Source organism: Stigmatopora argus, chromosome 5 (genome assembly GCF_051989625.1).
Source record: "Stigmatopora argus isolate UIUO_Sarg chromosome 5, RoL_Sarg_1.0, whole genome shotgun sequence".
In the NCBI taxonomy this organism is placed as follows: domain Eukaryota; kingdom Metazoa; phylum Chordata; class Actinopteri; order Syngnathiformes; family Syngnathidae; genus Stigmatopora; species Stigmatopora argus.
Genome location: NC_135391.1, coordinates 12,544,625 through 12,560,957, shown reverse-complemented (window position 1 = coordinate 12,560,957; position 16,333 = coordinate 12,544,625). Strand labels below are relative to the sequence as shown.

At 36.4% G+C, this 16,333-nt stretch overlaps 3 protein-coding genes across 3 annotated transcripts; 2 read left to right on the top strand and 1 right to left on the bottom strand.

Annotated features, from left to right (window-relative positions):
• Positions 1-491: 491 nt before the first annotated feature.
• On the bottom strand, positions 492-6,067 carry ostf1 (osteoclast stimulating factor 1). Its single transcript, XM_077601502.1, has 10 exons — positions 5,879-6,067; positions 3,804-3,850; positions 3,222-3,272; positions 2,913-2,976; positions 2,794-2,847; positions 2,608-2,715; positions 2,067-2,116; positions 1,887-1,965; positions 1,273-1,371; positions 492-1,195 (listed from the first exon to the last, which is right to left on the bottom strand). The coding sequence occupies exons 1-10, from the start codon at positions 5,910-5,912 to the stop codon at positions 1,137-1,139; spliced, it is 645 nt and encodes a 214-aa protein (XP_077457628.1). The 5' UTR covers positions 5,913-6,067; the 3' UTR covers positions 492-1,136.
• A 737-nt stretch (positions 6,068-6,804) lies between these two features.
• Positions 6,805-9,638, top strand: nmrk1 (nicotinamide riboside kinase 1). Its single transcript, XM_077600634.1, has 7 exons — positions 6,805-6,982; positions 7,125-7,215; positions 7,317-7,365; positions 7,444-7,609; positions 7,691-7,762; positions 7,843-7,949; positions 9,055-9,638. Exons 1-7 carry the CDS (start codon positions 6,954-6,956, stop codon positions 9,162-9,164), a joined length of 624 nt encoding a protein of 207 aa, XP_077456760.1. The 5' UTR covers positions 6,805-6,953; the 3' UTR covers positions 9,165-9,638.
• Positions 9,639-10,652: 1,014 nt separating this feature from the next.
• On the top strand, positions 10,653-16,086 carry LOC144074284 (gamma-glutamyl hydrolase). The gene is made up of 9 exons (XM_077600632.1): positions 10,653-10,814; positions 11,005-11,119; positions 11,193-11,243; positions 11,308-11,392; positions 12,303-12,441; positions 13,228-13,334; positions 13,440-13,533; positions 15,081-15,218; positions 15,746-16,086. Exons 1-9 carry the CDS (start codon positions 10,709-10,711, stop codon positions 15,862-15,864), a joined length of 954 nt encoding a protein of 317 aa, XP_077456758.1. The 5' UTR covers positions 10,653-10,708; the 3' UTR covers positions 15,865-16,086.
• Positions 16,087-16,333: the final 247 nt, after the last annotated feature.

Below are 16,333 nucleotides of genomic sequence, written 5' to 3'. Positions count from 1 at the left end.
TTTTTTTTCATAAGATGAGGTTTTATTAATGTTATCCTTTTAGCTTCAGTATTTGTATTGAACATAGAAATGAACACTTTTTTTTTACAGTAATCACTCGATTATAGCGTCTTCACTTATTGATAATTCACTACTAAGGGATTTTTTCCGCTATTATTATATAATAGGGGTGACCCTACTTCACGATTTTTTGATTATTGCGGCCATGTCTGGTCTACATTAACTGCGATATTCGAGGGATTATGGTAATCTGAACCTTTTCAGGGACAGTGGATATTCAAAAAATATCACCAGATTAATTTATTCAGACTAGATGCTGTGGTATTTAGTAAAAAAGGGAAATTGAGTTTTAATTTTTTTTGACAACAATAGACATCCAATCTATTTTAAGCGGGAGGGGCTGGAAGTGATCAAATGATCCCTCATAATAAAACATTTAAAAAAATAGTGTATTAAAGGGTTAAGCATGTTTTAACAAAATCCAGCAACAGTTAAAGTTAAAACAATTTTAATTTTAGATAGAAGAAGCAGGTAGAAATAAAGTTTGTTTCATAAGACAATTCACAGCCACCAACAAGACACTGGAATCTGTTCCACATACAAAAGGCACTTTGGTTTTTCCTTGAACATTAGTCATAAAGTAGGAAGACTCTGCTCCCATGATGGAAATTTAGACTTTTATCGTTCATTCTCAAATTTAAAATCAGCAATCAAAAAGCAGAAAAAGTGTTAAGATTTTTTGGTCATGCTTCAGAAAAATAATCCTATCACTTCTGTTTTCGTCGTGTCATTTAAAAATGGAAAGAATGAAATATCTTTTTTTAGCATTTAGGAATAAGCGGAATCACAGTTTTCTTAGTTTGACTAACAACCAAATTCAAAAAAAGTCTGTAATTATACACACACAAATCAAAGTCTGCAAATGTGACATTAAAGTGGTGATGCATTTTTGGTCCCTTTTGCCAAACACTCTAGAGAAATACCTACAGACAATCTTCAATTAGTTTCTATTTTTACTGCTGTGATGTGGTGGGCTTTGTTCAAAATAGACTTACGGTGATGTAACAACCAAGCTGACTGAGGTGAGAAGGTCCATTTATTAGTTGGTGATCAAACCTCCGGGGGGCTCCTACTTCTCAGTCCGAGTCTTCGTCATCCAAATACTCATCAGCATTGCTGTGTGAGCGTGTAATAGCTTTGGGGACAAATATTTGGGTTTTATGTTAGTTACGTCGTGAGATTAATGCCGTAACATCAGGTAAACCGACTTACTGCTGGCCAGCTTTCTTTTGAGCAGCGAGGCACACTGTGCATTGGTGGCCATTTCCAAAGCCAACTTGTTCTCATTATTCCGGATGTCTGTTTTTGCATCTAAAAGCAACACAAACACATCTGTTGTAGGAGTGCGATACCAATTTACGAGTGCATTTCATGACAAAAACAAGACAATTACAAGTTGTATTATTTTCACCAAACTAAATAACTTAATTTTGTTACGTTAATGCGGAATTATTATTCCCGATGTATTCCAGGTGATTAATTCATTTAAGGTTAATCCACCTCTTTTCATGAATTGGACATATAAAATGAAGTTTTCATTGTATGTGTTTAAAGACAATACAATATTTTATGCAGTAAGTATTAATCAAACAGTGCTGGTACAAACCAATTGAAACAGTGCTTAAAAACTGGAGCACAAACAAATCTACAGAAGCCAAAGGTAAGCGAGGGATTTCCAGCTGACTTCGGCGAACGGGGAAACTTGAATCCATGCATGCAAATGTTTAGTTTAAATGTTTGAACAATGTATTTATAGAAATAAAGGCTGATGAATGGCATTCTTCATTTTATTGAAAGTAAATTCCCAAATAAATAAGTATACTCACTCTTGTTGAGCAACATGTCCACAATGTCAGAATAGCCCTTCCAAGCAGCAGCGTGCAAAGCAGTGTCCCCAAGCTTATTCTAAAAATCACAAATCTCGGTATAAGCACCCAATTTTCTCTTCCTTTGAATGTGTTTTTTTTCTTTACCTATTCACTGGAATATTTGGAACATGTACTCACCTGCTGGTTGAGTTCCACACTAGACTGGCTTAGCAGCAGCTCCACGACATCTAAAATGAAGAATAACAAAATTAAACAAGTGGGTGGGGGGGACTAAGTGAGTAACATTGCAGTCAGACATGAACCATGACTCAAAAACACTTATAGACTCGGTTCCTGTTAAAATTAAGGAAAACTAAGGGCTTCTTACACTAAAATACAGGAGCAATGTGTAAAGGTGAATTACTAACAATTTAAAAACAGCTGAAAACTGACCTTGAATAATCTAAATGGATGATAAAAAGACATAAATACAAATAATACCAAATCAGATGAATTCAATATTAAGATTAAATACCAAAGCACTTAAGTTAAATATAACTGAACTGTACCCCCCTAGTCCCCTCTCCCATGGATGAGTAGAAGGAGCATGCATGGCAAACTTTGAGAATGACAGAATTTGACAAAATTATTCCTTTTTTCAAACTCATGTTGCATCTTCAGGACGTCAGAGACCTTTTTAGGGTGGGTTTTTGCTACACGCAAAGGGGCTCGTCTGTACCTTTATGTCCCCCGTGACATGCCCAATATAGGGCAGTATTGCCTGCTTTATCCAAGCCGTTGATTCCCACCCTGTTCTCCACACATTCCCGCAGCCAGGAAAGATTCCCTGGATATTACACACACAAGTAAAAGTTATTAATAACGAAAACACGGGAAGGAACAAATCAGCTGGGCGGCACCGCACCTCGTTTGGCTGCCTCGTGCATCGGGTGGTCGATTGACTCCGCCTGCTCCGTCACTGCAATCGATGAGGTGTTTTTGAGATTCTCCTATTAAAGACTTGAAATTTCCTTTCCCTCTTACCATAGTTGCGTGGAATAAGTCCCGTTCTCCCTCGGCATGTTCCTTTCCACCAGTTACTGTCACTCTGAAAAAGACGCAAAGACAGTTAGCAACATGTCATTACCATGTAGGGCTACTGTTTAAAGATTTCTTTGCAATTAATAGTGTATACATTTAAATAAAATTGATCAATTGAAGGAGTGGAATTATGGGGGGAAAAAATCAATTATTTAAAAAAAAAATATGTTATGCAAAAATGAAAATAAGAAGCAATGAGTAATAAAAAGATAAATTCTAAACAAATATAACTAAGCTGAAGGGAACAATTACCGTATCAGAGATGTAGAGAATGTCTCCTTCTTCAAAGTAAAGCTCATCAGGCTGCAACAAAGAACATGACTTCAGAGGCTTGACCAGATATTGAATGACATTTGCTCTTAGTTAAAAAAAAGAAGAAGAACAAAATAAACCCAACATGATAGCATTATAAGTGTTAGTAAAGCAGTTTTTTTAAACTAAGAAACTATACACATACTTTTTTTGTGGCACACCAGTTTCACAACAATAAATAAGGTTACAACCAAACAGTTACATTTGAATATTATAAACTCCATAAAGTTATATTAACAAAAATACAGAATTGAAAGTTCAACCAATCGCAATAACAGCACACGGTCTTTAAAGTTCTGGATTGTTTTGTTGCTTTGTTGCCCATGAACATAAAACACAGGGAAAAAATATACAATATACAATTTTCGTTAGCCATCTTTAATTGTATATTTAATTGTCATGATTCGGCTTCATTCCCTTATCACGTAATCATTAGATAGATAAAACAAACGATCGAGGATAATTGAAGTGTGTTTGACATTCATCCTTTCCTCAGAAAAGAACAAACAAAATGTTTCATACCGTTCTGGGGTCAAAGGTGAATTCAGCTCTGAACACCTTGACTTGGCCTGCAAGGGAGAAAACAAAATATTTCTGGTTGAGCACAAAGTCAAACAACAGGAAGAAAGCTATTGATGGCTAGCAGAACAAAACGGTTCACACTCGTACAGATTGCTCTTTTAATTACTTATTTGAGTAACTGTAGACTCAAAGAAAATTGGATGAGCTACAACACAATCAGGGAAAACAGGAATTATTTAAGCGTCTCGGAATTGACGAACACGAGCACGTGTTGCGACTATAAAAATTCAGCTACGAAGACACGATTTTGGACACGTGGATGTTGTCTTTAATTGAAATCTCCATGAAATGACGATAGTCAAGAGCGCAGGTTTCATTAAAAATGTAACCTTCATTTTTTCAGCCTTTTAGCCTAAGAGAGACACAACATATAAACCTCGAGTGACAGATGCTCCACAGGAATTCAGAGCCGTTGCAGCCTTTTCATGACACTGACATGCAATACTCGAGTTCCCAACTCATTTCTTCGTCTTCAACTAATAGGAACGTTTACATTTTGGTCTGAGTGTATACATGTGCGTTCGCTGACAAGCAAAGCAGTGTTTAAGCCCGAGTGAGCGGCTCATACACAAGCCTTGGCTCTGTTCACTTTTTCTGCAAAATCCACAGGCCCAGTCATGTCTTGAACACGCGCAAATGGCGTTTGCTTGTCTTGCTCACCACACAGGCTTAATCATGTCGCTAGGGTTTTTTAATTTTAAAAAAGGCCCCCTGAGGTCATTTTCATGATTTGTTTATAAATACATCAAGTATTTTCTGAAGGTTTTCCTGATGACTCTTCCACAAACGCCATATTTGTGCCACTATTCCAGTGTCCGCAAAATCTTCCTAGAGATTTCTTGTATTCCAACAGATTCTGACTTGCTTTTTTTTTTAGCAATCTCACAAGCAGCATTTATATTGCTTGATCTTCTAAACCCAATGTAAACTATAATTTCTAAACTACATTCAACTAAATCCATGTACAGGGAGTCCTGGAATTGAGTCTATAGTCCATAGTTTCTTCTTTGACTTTTTCATCCTTTTTAAACACATTACAGCTCTAAGGAAGAGAGCTGCACCCAAAAGAAAAAATATCATGCAATCGAAGCTTAATATCAATAAATGAATGGAGAAACAAAATGCTGCGTTCAGACCAAAATTAAACCATCACGCAAAAGTGCCTTGCTTGTCGCCCAAAAGCAGATTTGTGCTGATACAAACCTTACATTGCCAACAGTCAAAGTCAGCAAAACCTCAAGTTCACGTGACGTAGATATAAGGACAGTAATGTTATGCATCAGGTTGTATAAATGCTTCAGGTTGCATTGTTGATATGTTGAGCCCTGGAATTTATTCGCCGTCAGTCCTTCTAGTGCAAATGGATTGGACGTCTATTGCTGTAAATAACAGCCAATTAGGTTAATGCACAAATGTCCAACACAAGGCCCAGAGGCAAAAGACATTTTAGCAAACCATAAGCATCAACTTCATATTTCTTGATTAAATACCACCAAAAGTTTACATTTTTTAACCTTTAAACCTTGACATGTACAGCACAAAACAGCCAATTGGCGTGTATGAGAAATAATACGAGGTAAAGGAAAAAATAAAATAAACAAATGTGCCCTCATCGTGCATGAGCAGCTGCAAAAAATTAAAGGAGATGTGCATAGAGGCGTAACTGTGAAAAGCAATTCAATCTATGATTAAAATAATGCAAGTGCACACATTTGGATATTGTTTGTACGGTAAAATTGTCACAAAGTTTTTAGATTGTCGTCTACTTTAAACCGAAACAAGCATTAGGGAACTCCGATGACAAATCGACCTTATTTCTTATTTTATGCATCCTTTTTTTACATCCGTTTTGCCCACAAGTCAATTTTGAGGATTGATCGTGCAATCAAAATAAAACACCAATTCGCCATATGCTGGGAATCCGTACTTTCCCCACCGCCCACAAGGCTCTAACGCAGCAGCGAAAGGTTGACGTCGGAATAATTCCAAAAAGTAGAACTTAATAATTCACTTACCAGGCTTGGCCGGTTTGGGAGGGGGCTTGGACATTGCCGAAGGTGAAAGTGGATTACAAATCAAAGACTTCGTACGAAATTTAAGTGGAAATTGGCCGGTGTTAAGGAGCACTAGACTGTCACTCCCTTTGAGGAAGTCAAGGCTGCTTCGGGTTACGCGGAAGTACTGCTTTGCGCATGCGCCAAAGGCTTTTTGCGACTGTTATTTATAATTTTATTTAATTGAGTTTGGTTTATTTAATAAAGGGACAATACATATTAATACACACATACATATACATGTAGATATATAAGATCAAGGTCGAAGGTTAATTTCCATCATTCTTACATTTGTATTTGATAGCAATTTAGAATTCAAACAATGCAGTTCAATCAGTTTAAAATATACTGAAATGAAAATAACACAGATGCATTTAAAGAAAAAACGCTGTTTTCACTTCAATATTGGAAAACAAGTCCTAATGAATAAAAATCAAAACATAGTACATAGTTATTTCTTAAAGATTTCAAAATACAAATAAATTACGGTTTTAGTTTTTTATTACACGTCTAAAAATATACATCAACCTCATAATAATAATAATAATAATAATAATAATAATAATAATAATAATAATAAAAACTTTCCCATTCAAACAAATTCTGAATTCTTTTTTGTATTGTGAGTTTTTTTTAATTTTTCCCCTAACCATACATCAATGTTAAAGATACGCATGTTAATGTTACGCATAATATACTTTTCAAGTTCTTTCAAAATGTAGCATTTTTGTTTTACGGTTATAAAACAAATGAGTGATTTTTTTTCTAGATAAGGAATCTGTATGTTTTTATTTTATGGAACGTTTGAATTTTTTGTGTTTTTTCTAAATGTTTGTAGTACGTAGTAGTATGCTGTTTGTGTGTGACGTCACAGTTAACCTGACCAATCGGCAGAATCTTTAGAAACGGAAGTTAACGAACGAGTGTGAAAAAGTGCATTCCGATTTTAGCTTATGCCGTGTCATAAATTATGCATATTTTTGCAAGAATGATCTTTAAATTCAGGAGTTAGCATAGCAGGCCCTCGTCAGTGGAAATGAAGACATTTGTTGTGGGAGTCGGTGGGTGAGTATAACTTGCACTTTCCCCCCTCATAAACTACTTGTTCTCCTTCATACTTTTAGCATTAAATGATGGAAGAAGGAATGATGAAAATGACTGGGAAAAACAGTTCTGATCATGTTTTATGCTCTTGTTTTCCTTTTAGCGTGACGAATGGAGGGAAATCCACTCTTTCCAAAGGTTTAATGGAGAAGATGCCCAACAGCTGCATCATTGAACAGGATAAATTTTTTAAGGTGAAATAACTCGGGGTTAAAGAAGCTTTTATTAAAATAAACTCATCGTGGAAATGTTGAACCCATGAAAAAAACATGCATTCACTGTGTCTTTTGGCCAGGATGATTCTGTGGTTCCAGTGGATGAAAATGGCTTTAAGCAATATGACAGTAATGGAATCTTTATTAACAGTGCAACATTTGAAGTCTAACAAAATTGACTTTGAAGTTGCTGTGTGACCCATCTAGTGCTTGATGCTCTCCACATGGAAGCCATGATGAGCCAGGTCAAAGCCTGGCGAAGAAACCCGCAAGCTTTCCTAAAGGAAGCGGGTCACGCTGCTGGGGGGATGATGTCATCACCCGACCACGTTTTTGTGCTGATTGTTGAAGGATTCCTGATATTCAATCACAGGTTAACTTGACTTAAACTTCAGGATTCAACAAGAGCAATTAATTTCAAGTATTTATTGATTGTGTTGACCTTTGTCTGCAGATCTTTGAATGAGATGATGGACAAAAGATATTTCATGGAAATACCATATGTCACCTGCAAGGAGAGGAGAAGGTAAGTGCTTTCTTAGTAATGTTTAATTCTTTTTTGACATGTTTCATAACTTTGACAAATATCGACATTGTTTGGAACAGTTTGAGGGTATACAAGCCGCCTGATCCTCCGGGCTACTTCGATGGACACGTGTGGCCAAGGTACCTGAAGAACCGTCAGGAGATGGAAAAGGCGGTGACAGGAATCGGTATGTTCTTCTTCTATGGAGAGCCCTTCCCAAATTGCCCTCATTTTGTAGTCTAATAGCAAACCCAATTCTTGCGTACTTATTCACAAATACAGACAAGTTATCAAAAACTAAACTGCCTAGTATTATTTTTTTTAGGCTAAGGAATGTTATTTTTAGCCATAATAGTTTCCCACAAAAAACAACTCAGGATTAGTTCCACCATCACAACCAATATATAAAAAAAACTAAAACAATGGTGCAGAAAGTGTATTTAATACTAATATTGTAAGGAGCTGTAACATTATGCAAAGTTTGAATAGCGCCACCACATTAAAATCTATTTATCTATTTATTAATAATGATCAAATTATCATTACATCACAGGAAAGTACAGTAAATAAATGTTTGAAAAGAAATAAACAGTGAATGAAAATGAAGAAATGTTAAAAACACGCCAGGTAGTCTGGTTGATCTGAGTTGATTTGCGCTTTTTGGATTTCCTGTGTGGAGTTTCCATGTTTTCCATTAACTGTTTTCCTCCGTCATTCTAAATACATATACAGTCTGCATTATAACACGCTTAATCATATTAGCTGTGAAAGATAAGTACATTTGGACCCCTCGACTGACACGGATAATACAGCTGAACTGTACTCAGGCTGTGATTTCCTTGTCTACCACCACAGGGAGCTTGTGCACCACTTATGGTAGTCGTATTTCACTGTCCAAATGTAATCAGTTAGTTTTGCATACATTTCTGTGGAAAAATCAATTTAAATCGTTTGTCCTGTCTACTTGCAAGGACAAAACATTATAGGAAATAAATATTTATACACACAGTTTGCCATAATTTTAAAAGCAGTGCACCAGTTGGAATTGTGTTTTGTGTTTGCCAGGGGTCTAATCAATAGATTTGACTAGATTTTCTGAAAAAAGATAAGATAAACATGCTCGGGGAAATATTTGAAAAATATATTGCAAAATAAATAAATAAAACAGTTTTTTTTCTCTTTTCCCCTTTGTGTCAGTCAATACTAAGATATTCATATTTGAATGATGTAATATTTGAGGCCAACATGTGTAAAGAATGAAATCAGATTCTTTTATGTTGTTTATATTGCAGTATTTTTGGATGGACTAAAGTCAAAGGAGGAGCTGCTGGCAGCTGTGTATCAAGATGTGTGTAAGGACATAAATATACTTAGTGGTATTTCCACTGCACATTATACTTAGAAACCTCTGCATGCTCAACTCAACTACAGACTTTTGTACAGTATGCAATACAGCACCCGAACATATTTTATGTTTAACTTGATTGTGGGTTATGCTACCCAGTAGTGGTCTAGTATATAACAAATCTGAAAATTAATTTTATAGATCAGGATTGGGGGGCAATCTTTTATTTTCTGTGGTCTTATAAACTGAACACATCAGTCATGTGCAGGCAGCTTTTTCTCGTAAATGGTGACTTCCTTAGTAGGTGTAATAAAAATTTGAATCTAATTCTGTCTTTTTAGCAATGTAAAATAAACTAAAACTATATTTGTCATGACATTTTTTTTAATCTTCCTATGTGGAATGAAAATGTCTTTGTACTTGATTGTGCTTGAATGGAGCAGCCAACAAAAATGAACTGATCTCTGAATGACTGGTTTGTAATATTGCTAGTTAAAATGTAAATAATAAACAAAACATTTTTCGCTCAAACTGTTTGGTTTTTGCTTTTTTGTCTACTGGTTTGTCCACATCACACAACATGGTTATCACCAATTTTAGAGTTGTAGTGCAAAAAAACTGTGATTGGTCAGGCATTAGCTCGGAACAACCAGACAGTCCGCATCTTCCCACGACTATTACTATGTTGCAATTATTTTTTTAAAAGTAGGGGTCATTAAAACTATCATTTCCACTCTGGACCAGGTGAGATTATTCAATGTTGAGCTACGGTAATAACATGACAAAGACAAACATCTGAATGATGATTTTATGCATAGATTGCTGCATAGGGGTTTTAACTGTTTAATGAAATGGTATTAAATTAATAGCAAGTTGGCAACACAGAGGGTGAAATCTGATTGGACAAAAATAATGAACATATCAGGCACTGTGGACCAATATTTTTTTTTAAATCATCTTAATTCAGATCAGTTCACTGAGTATGTGTTGTGCTAGGTAGTTAAAAGAGGGACATTGATATTGAAAAAACTCATTAACTGGGTGCAATCATTCCATTGTTTGCAGGCCGTCCCAGTTAAAACGGATTGGACGTGTATTCGCATTAATGGCAGCTAAGCTTTATGCAGTTACAAAAGAACATTCTACAAAATACTCATGGGCCACACTTATTTGAATGAATCTCAGGATTTTTTAAATTTAATTTTATTTAGAATTATTATTTTTGGTATTTCTTGTGGCCATGTTTAATAATATTTCTTAATTTTATATTTATTACTATTCAAATATTTCCAATTCTAGAATGGATCCTTAAATTAACAATTTAAGTTATTGGCAATGGTCCCCAAGGCCACACGTTTGAGCCAGCTGTATAACATGAATGTCATGGGGAAAAAAATTAAGAAATAAAAATCATATTTCAATCACGAAAGGGTTAACAAACTGTCACACTCATCTATGAACCGGTTTGCTTCCTAAAAACTTCTGTGTGTGTGCATGTGACCAGTCACATGCACACACACTTCACTTCCTTATTTAAACTTTCACTTTAAAGCTTTTTTTGGTGATGGGATTGATTCCTCTGAAAGAATTTTGTCTTCAAAATGCATTTTTTTTTAGGTTTCCTTTTTCTTGGTGCCTGTTTGAGTTTCCACCAATCCGATCTGATTTGGAGCAAGCAGTACATTGAAAATAACAGACCTGTTGTTGGTAAGTCTTGTTCAAGCAGGGGCCACAGTGTCCCAACTTATCAGCAAGATCAGAGACATTTGGAAAAAACAACAACATCATTTATTTGTTGCATACATTTGAAGGACTTTTATCTTCCATGAAACAGTAGTGCCACACTCTTTTATAGTGTACTTTATACTTGATTGTGCGCTTCCTCATGTCCTCGCAGGTATTTTGACTCAGATTGTTACAGATGAAGTAAGGAAACAATATGGGAGCACATACATCCCTGCCTCCTATGTCAAGTACATTGAATCTGCGGGAAGTAGAGTCATGCCAATCAAGTCAGTTTTCATCAATTGTAGCTACAAATATACTGAAACCTTTTCATTCAATGTTTTTTGTTCCCTCATAAAGACTGACTCTTACCACTGCTGAGTACAAAAACATCTTTAATCAAATAAACGGGTAAGCAAAGCTCAATTAAACCATCAGTCAGCTGACTTGTGGGCTGACTTTTGATTTGTTTCAGTCTCCTTCTCATCGGTGGAGCCTCCAATCTGGAAACATCTGATTTTGCTAGGGTGGCAAATATTTTTTATCATCTTGCTCTTAAGGTTAGTAGCCTATACTAATTGGAAGCTAAATTTTTGATAGTAGGTATATGGATAGACATAAACCATACTTAAGACCTGGGAACATTAACTACCATATTTTCTGCACTATAAGGTGCAAATAAAATACTTCAATATTCTCAAAAACCGGCGGTGCACTTTATAATCCCATCCGCTTTATGTATGGTTTAATATGAGTTCATCATTGTATGAGATTTCCTTCCTAGTTGATGTAAAACACAAGTCCTAACTACCACTACTATTACTAGTACTACTACGGCTCCATCTAGAGTGTCAAACTCATTTTTTGTCGCGGGCCACATGGTAGTTTCGATTACATCCGGAGGGCCGTTATGTCTTCCAACTAGGCTGCCAAAATTAATCGATTAATAAATTGACAGCTTTCTTGATCGTGCTAATCGATAGATCATTTTTGGACATTCAAATTAGTAAAAATATTTGCAATTATTGATTTAAAATGAGGAAACAGGAAATAATCTACAATCTTCATTTGAATTTCATCATAAAACAGAAAGTTGGCACTCATCATTTACTTTCTCGGGCCACACAAAATGATGCGGCGGGCCAGATTTGGCCCTCGGGCCACTACTTTGAAACATGTGATCTAGAGGATGTATTCCACAACTCCTAACCACAACGACTAATACTACTACTACTACAGCTCCATCTAGTAGATGTCTAACACAATCCCCTACTACTAATACTACCACCACTACCACCACCACCACTTGTAATATTGCATTTAATAATCCGGTGGGCCTTATATTGGTGAAAATACGGTAACTTGATTTTTACAAATAGTAATTTTTAGCAATACAAGTTTTTAAAAAATCCTACAGTAATAAAAAAAAAAACATTGAACCAAATGTTAACAACGATGATACAATTATAGGCCAATGATGGTGGAGACTATTTCCCAATGTGGGGTACGTGCTTGGGAATGCAGCTTCTCACTGTCCTGGTGTCTGGCCACAATCTGCTGGAGAAAGCCACTGCTGAAAACATTGCTTTGCCCCTGAACTTCACTCGAGGTTTGCAACTCATTTGTCCTTTTTTTAAATGTTATATTAAGGATGGGCTGGCACGGTTAAAAAGAAATCTGCTCTGTTTTCTTCTCATAACAAAACATTAATTCATTCATTTTCCGTACTGCTTTTCCTCACAAGGGTCGTGTGGGGTGCTGGAGCCTATCCCGGCCAATATGGGGACAAGCCGAGGGACACCTGGAATTGGTAGCCAGCTAATCACAGTCACGGGAAATCATACTTGGTAATATACAAGGAAAGGTCCGATGGGCCTACAAAAGGGGATTACAACATGTTACATATAAGGGTTACCTACTGAACATAATGTTTAAAAAATGAGGATACTGAAGTACATTCAATAGATATTTAAAGTAAAAATAGGTTTAGGTGCTTGGTAAATAAACTTTTTTTTTACCACTTACAGATATATTAAGTATTTGCAAAAAGTTTGAATAGTTCCCAGAATTTTTGACATGTTTATCAATAAATCATTTTCATCTATGATCATCTTTTGGTTGATAGTTTAAAAAAATATTTTATTATTGATATTTGATAACTGAACAACAAATTCATTTGAAAGAAACCAACAATTTAGGCAGTCATGAGGCCCAGCGGATGAGTATAATTCTTGATGAGTTTATTTCTAAATTAATTTGCATCTCAGGACTCAAAAACGTCTGCCAGTGGGCTGCAGATCTAATGTTTGATATGCACAACGTGATGGCCGCTGTGGATTGCATTTGCAGCAAGATGCAGCGACAAATGAAGTGTCTTTTAATGGTTTCCTTACAGCGGCCTTCTCGAGTCGCATGTTTGCTGCCTTCCCCAAGGAGTTGATGAAGGCTTTGGAAGAAGAACCTCTTGCGGGTCATTTTCATCACTATGGACTCACAGTGAAGGTAGCCCAGAACACATTTGCTTTTGTCAAATGAAATACTCGCCAACTTATCTTATTCAGTTTTACTAAACAAGAGTGATAGATACATATTGTATGTTGTCCCCAGGCCTTCGAAGAAAATAAAGAGCTTACAAATTTCTTCTCTGTCATCTCTACAAATATTGCTCAAAATGGAGTCCACTTTATCTCAACATTCGAAGGTTTGTGAAAATTCTATTGCAAAATATGCCATTTGGAGTAAAAAAAAACAAGTTAATGAAACCACAACAACAATTGACTTGATTCATTCATCTTCCACACAGCGTATCCTCACAATGGTTGCGGGGGTTGCTGGAACCTCTCCCAGCGAACTAAAAGGCTTGTACACCCTAGACTGGTCGCCAGTCAGCCTTAGGCCACATAGAGAGACAGACAACCACTCTCACGCCCAATCATACCACTACTAATCGGGAATCGATCCCATGCTTGCCTGCATCAAAGTCAGGCAAGTGAGCCCCATCGCCATGAAAAACGCACAAACGACCATCAATGACCTAACACTCCCTGCTTGGACAGTTTGTGCTGGTGGGAAAGTCATTTGCTTTGGGCAGCAGGCTCCGACGGATGTAACAATTACTGTTTCAGTGTTTACTGACCCGAAACCGAATCTATGCAAGGACATCACTTACAACCTGTCATAGTGAGGTTGAACAATGTTCCACTGAGCTCCTGCCATTGATTCTGCTGACTAGTTTGGCACACTATTGCACCAAAGCACTCGAAATGGGCACTGTCATCTTATATATCCAGTCCTGATGACCATCGACCACAAACCAAACCAAGTTTTTCTTGGAATTAGGATTGGACGAGAGAGTCAGTGATTATTTAGAGGAACTTTTAGGATAGTTAAAAAACTGTAGTTTTTTTTGCCATTGTCCAGAATATTGCATAAAGATACACATATGCTATTGCAGATAGGTCCCCTCCCTAAAAATCTGCAAAAAGTTGATTATTGAATGCCGAACTGTGAATTTGAGGGAGAACTGCACATGATTTGTTTGTTTTATTGTCATGCCTGACCTTTATGGAAAGTCTGCAAATCAAATTAAGTCCAAAATCACTGCTGTTGATTTCATGAACTTGCAAACAACATTAGGCCCGGGCACATTCCTGTGGTCCAGGAACCCTAGATCAAGGGTGTCAGACTCGGGTTGGTTCGCAGGCCGCATTAATGTCAACTCGATTTTATGTGGGCAAGACCATTTTATATATAATATTTAGATTTTTTAAAATAAATGGATTAAAAGAACTGGATTAAAAGCCCTGAATATTCAGTTTTTATAAATCTAAAACAATGTTTATTTTAGCTTTTTATATGTATTTATAGATGTTACAAAATTAGTTTTGAACTACAAACACAGAAAAAATTGATTAAAAAATTACAATTATTGATTTAAAAGGGGGAAAATCAGTAAATTTAATATACATCTATACTCTTCATTTTAATTTGATCCTAAAACAGAAAGTCGGCACTCATGATTTACTTTCTCGGGCCGCACAAAATGATGCGCCGGGCCAGATTTGGCCCCCGGGCCGCCACTTTGACACCTGTGCCCTAGATGGAATAATTCTAAGAGCAAACCTCATATTTTCTTCTATTTTCACATTATATATAAGGAATGGCAAGGTGTCTCTATAGTTTTGTCTACGTGGTGAGTTTAACGCTCTATAAAATACTGTGTAAATTCATATAGTATTCTGATTACAGGCAAAAGATACCCCTTTTATGGGGTGCAGTGGCATCCAGAAGTGAACTGTTTTCAGTGGGACAGCACACTGAGCTTTCCCCATTCGCCTCATGCCGTCCAGCTGTCGTCACTCCTGGCCCAGTTTTTTGTCAATGAAGGTCAGCCTTTAACACAGTCTAACTCTAACCACTAATAAGTAGGGATATGCTTTTGACGTCAATTGGCAGTGATGTGGGACTTTTCAAGAGTAGTGTACCTATTTCTTTGACTTTGTGTCACTTAGTAGTATACTGTTTTTCATCACATTTCAAATTATGCTAATTATTCTCTTATTAAATTGAATAGAATTCTTTATTTGCACATGATAATTAGAAATAATAAAGCTATTATATTACAATATTACAAAATGCACCTTTATTTCCAAAACACCATATTGAAATGTTGATGTGTGTAATAGTTTGGATTAATACATCCCGAGTTTTTTGTTTTTGAAGAAAAAAAAACTGTTTACATTGGAAAATGTGTTCCAAAACACAATCAAGGAAAAATAGCAGGTTGCCAGTCATTTGGAAAGAAATCATGTGAAATGGCATGAGCAAGCTCTTAATTTGTTCAAAGGCCCAAGAGACAGTTTGTTCACGGATCACATGCATCTGATTAGTTTTTTTTCCCCATTTGCTTGCAGGAAGGAGAAGTTTACATAACTTTGATGACCCTAAAGTGGAGGCCTTGACCCTGATTTACAGCTATACACCCATTTTTGCAGGAAACTTCAGTGGATTTGAGCAGATCTATTTCTTCTGAAAAGCTGTCCTCAGAAAGATCAGTCATGCACCACCACAAACCCGCAGACTATTTTTTTTCTTGATCGTAAATGCATCTTTTTATAACTGCTTTGTAATTCTCTGCATGTCTTCTTGTATTCACCCCTCATCCCTATTGTATGTCATGCTTATTTTCTCCAAATCACACATTTCAGATCATTCTCATCGTGCAGTACTAAAAATAAAACATGTAATGCGACAATTTATTTGCGTATCCTTCGATCAGCTCGTTTTTATTTATGTAGCACTTTAAGAACAACCGCAGTTCCAGCAAAATGCTTTTCAAGAAGACACAACATCAGACACTGCATCATCGAATGACTCACCCACATAATCAGTCAGCTGTGGGAGTCAGAGAAACTTCCCATCTGACAAGATGGGTCATCCTACCCTTCTTGAAACCCTAGGGTGACAGACTAGTGACTAACCATAAGGACACCACTCTAAAA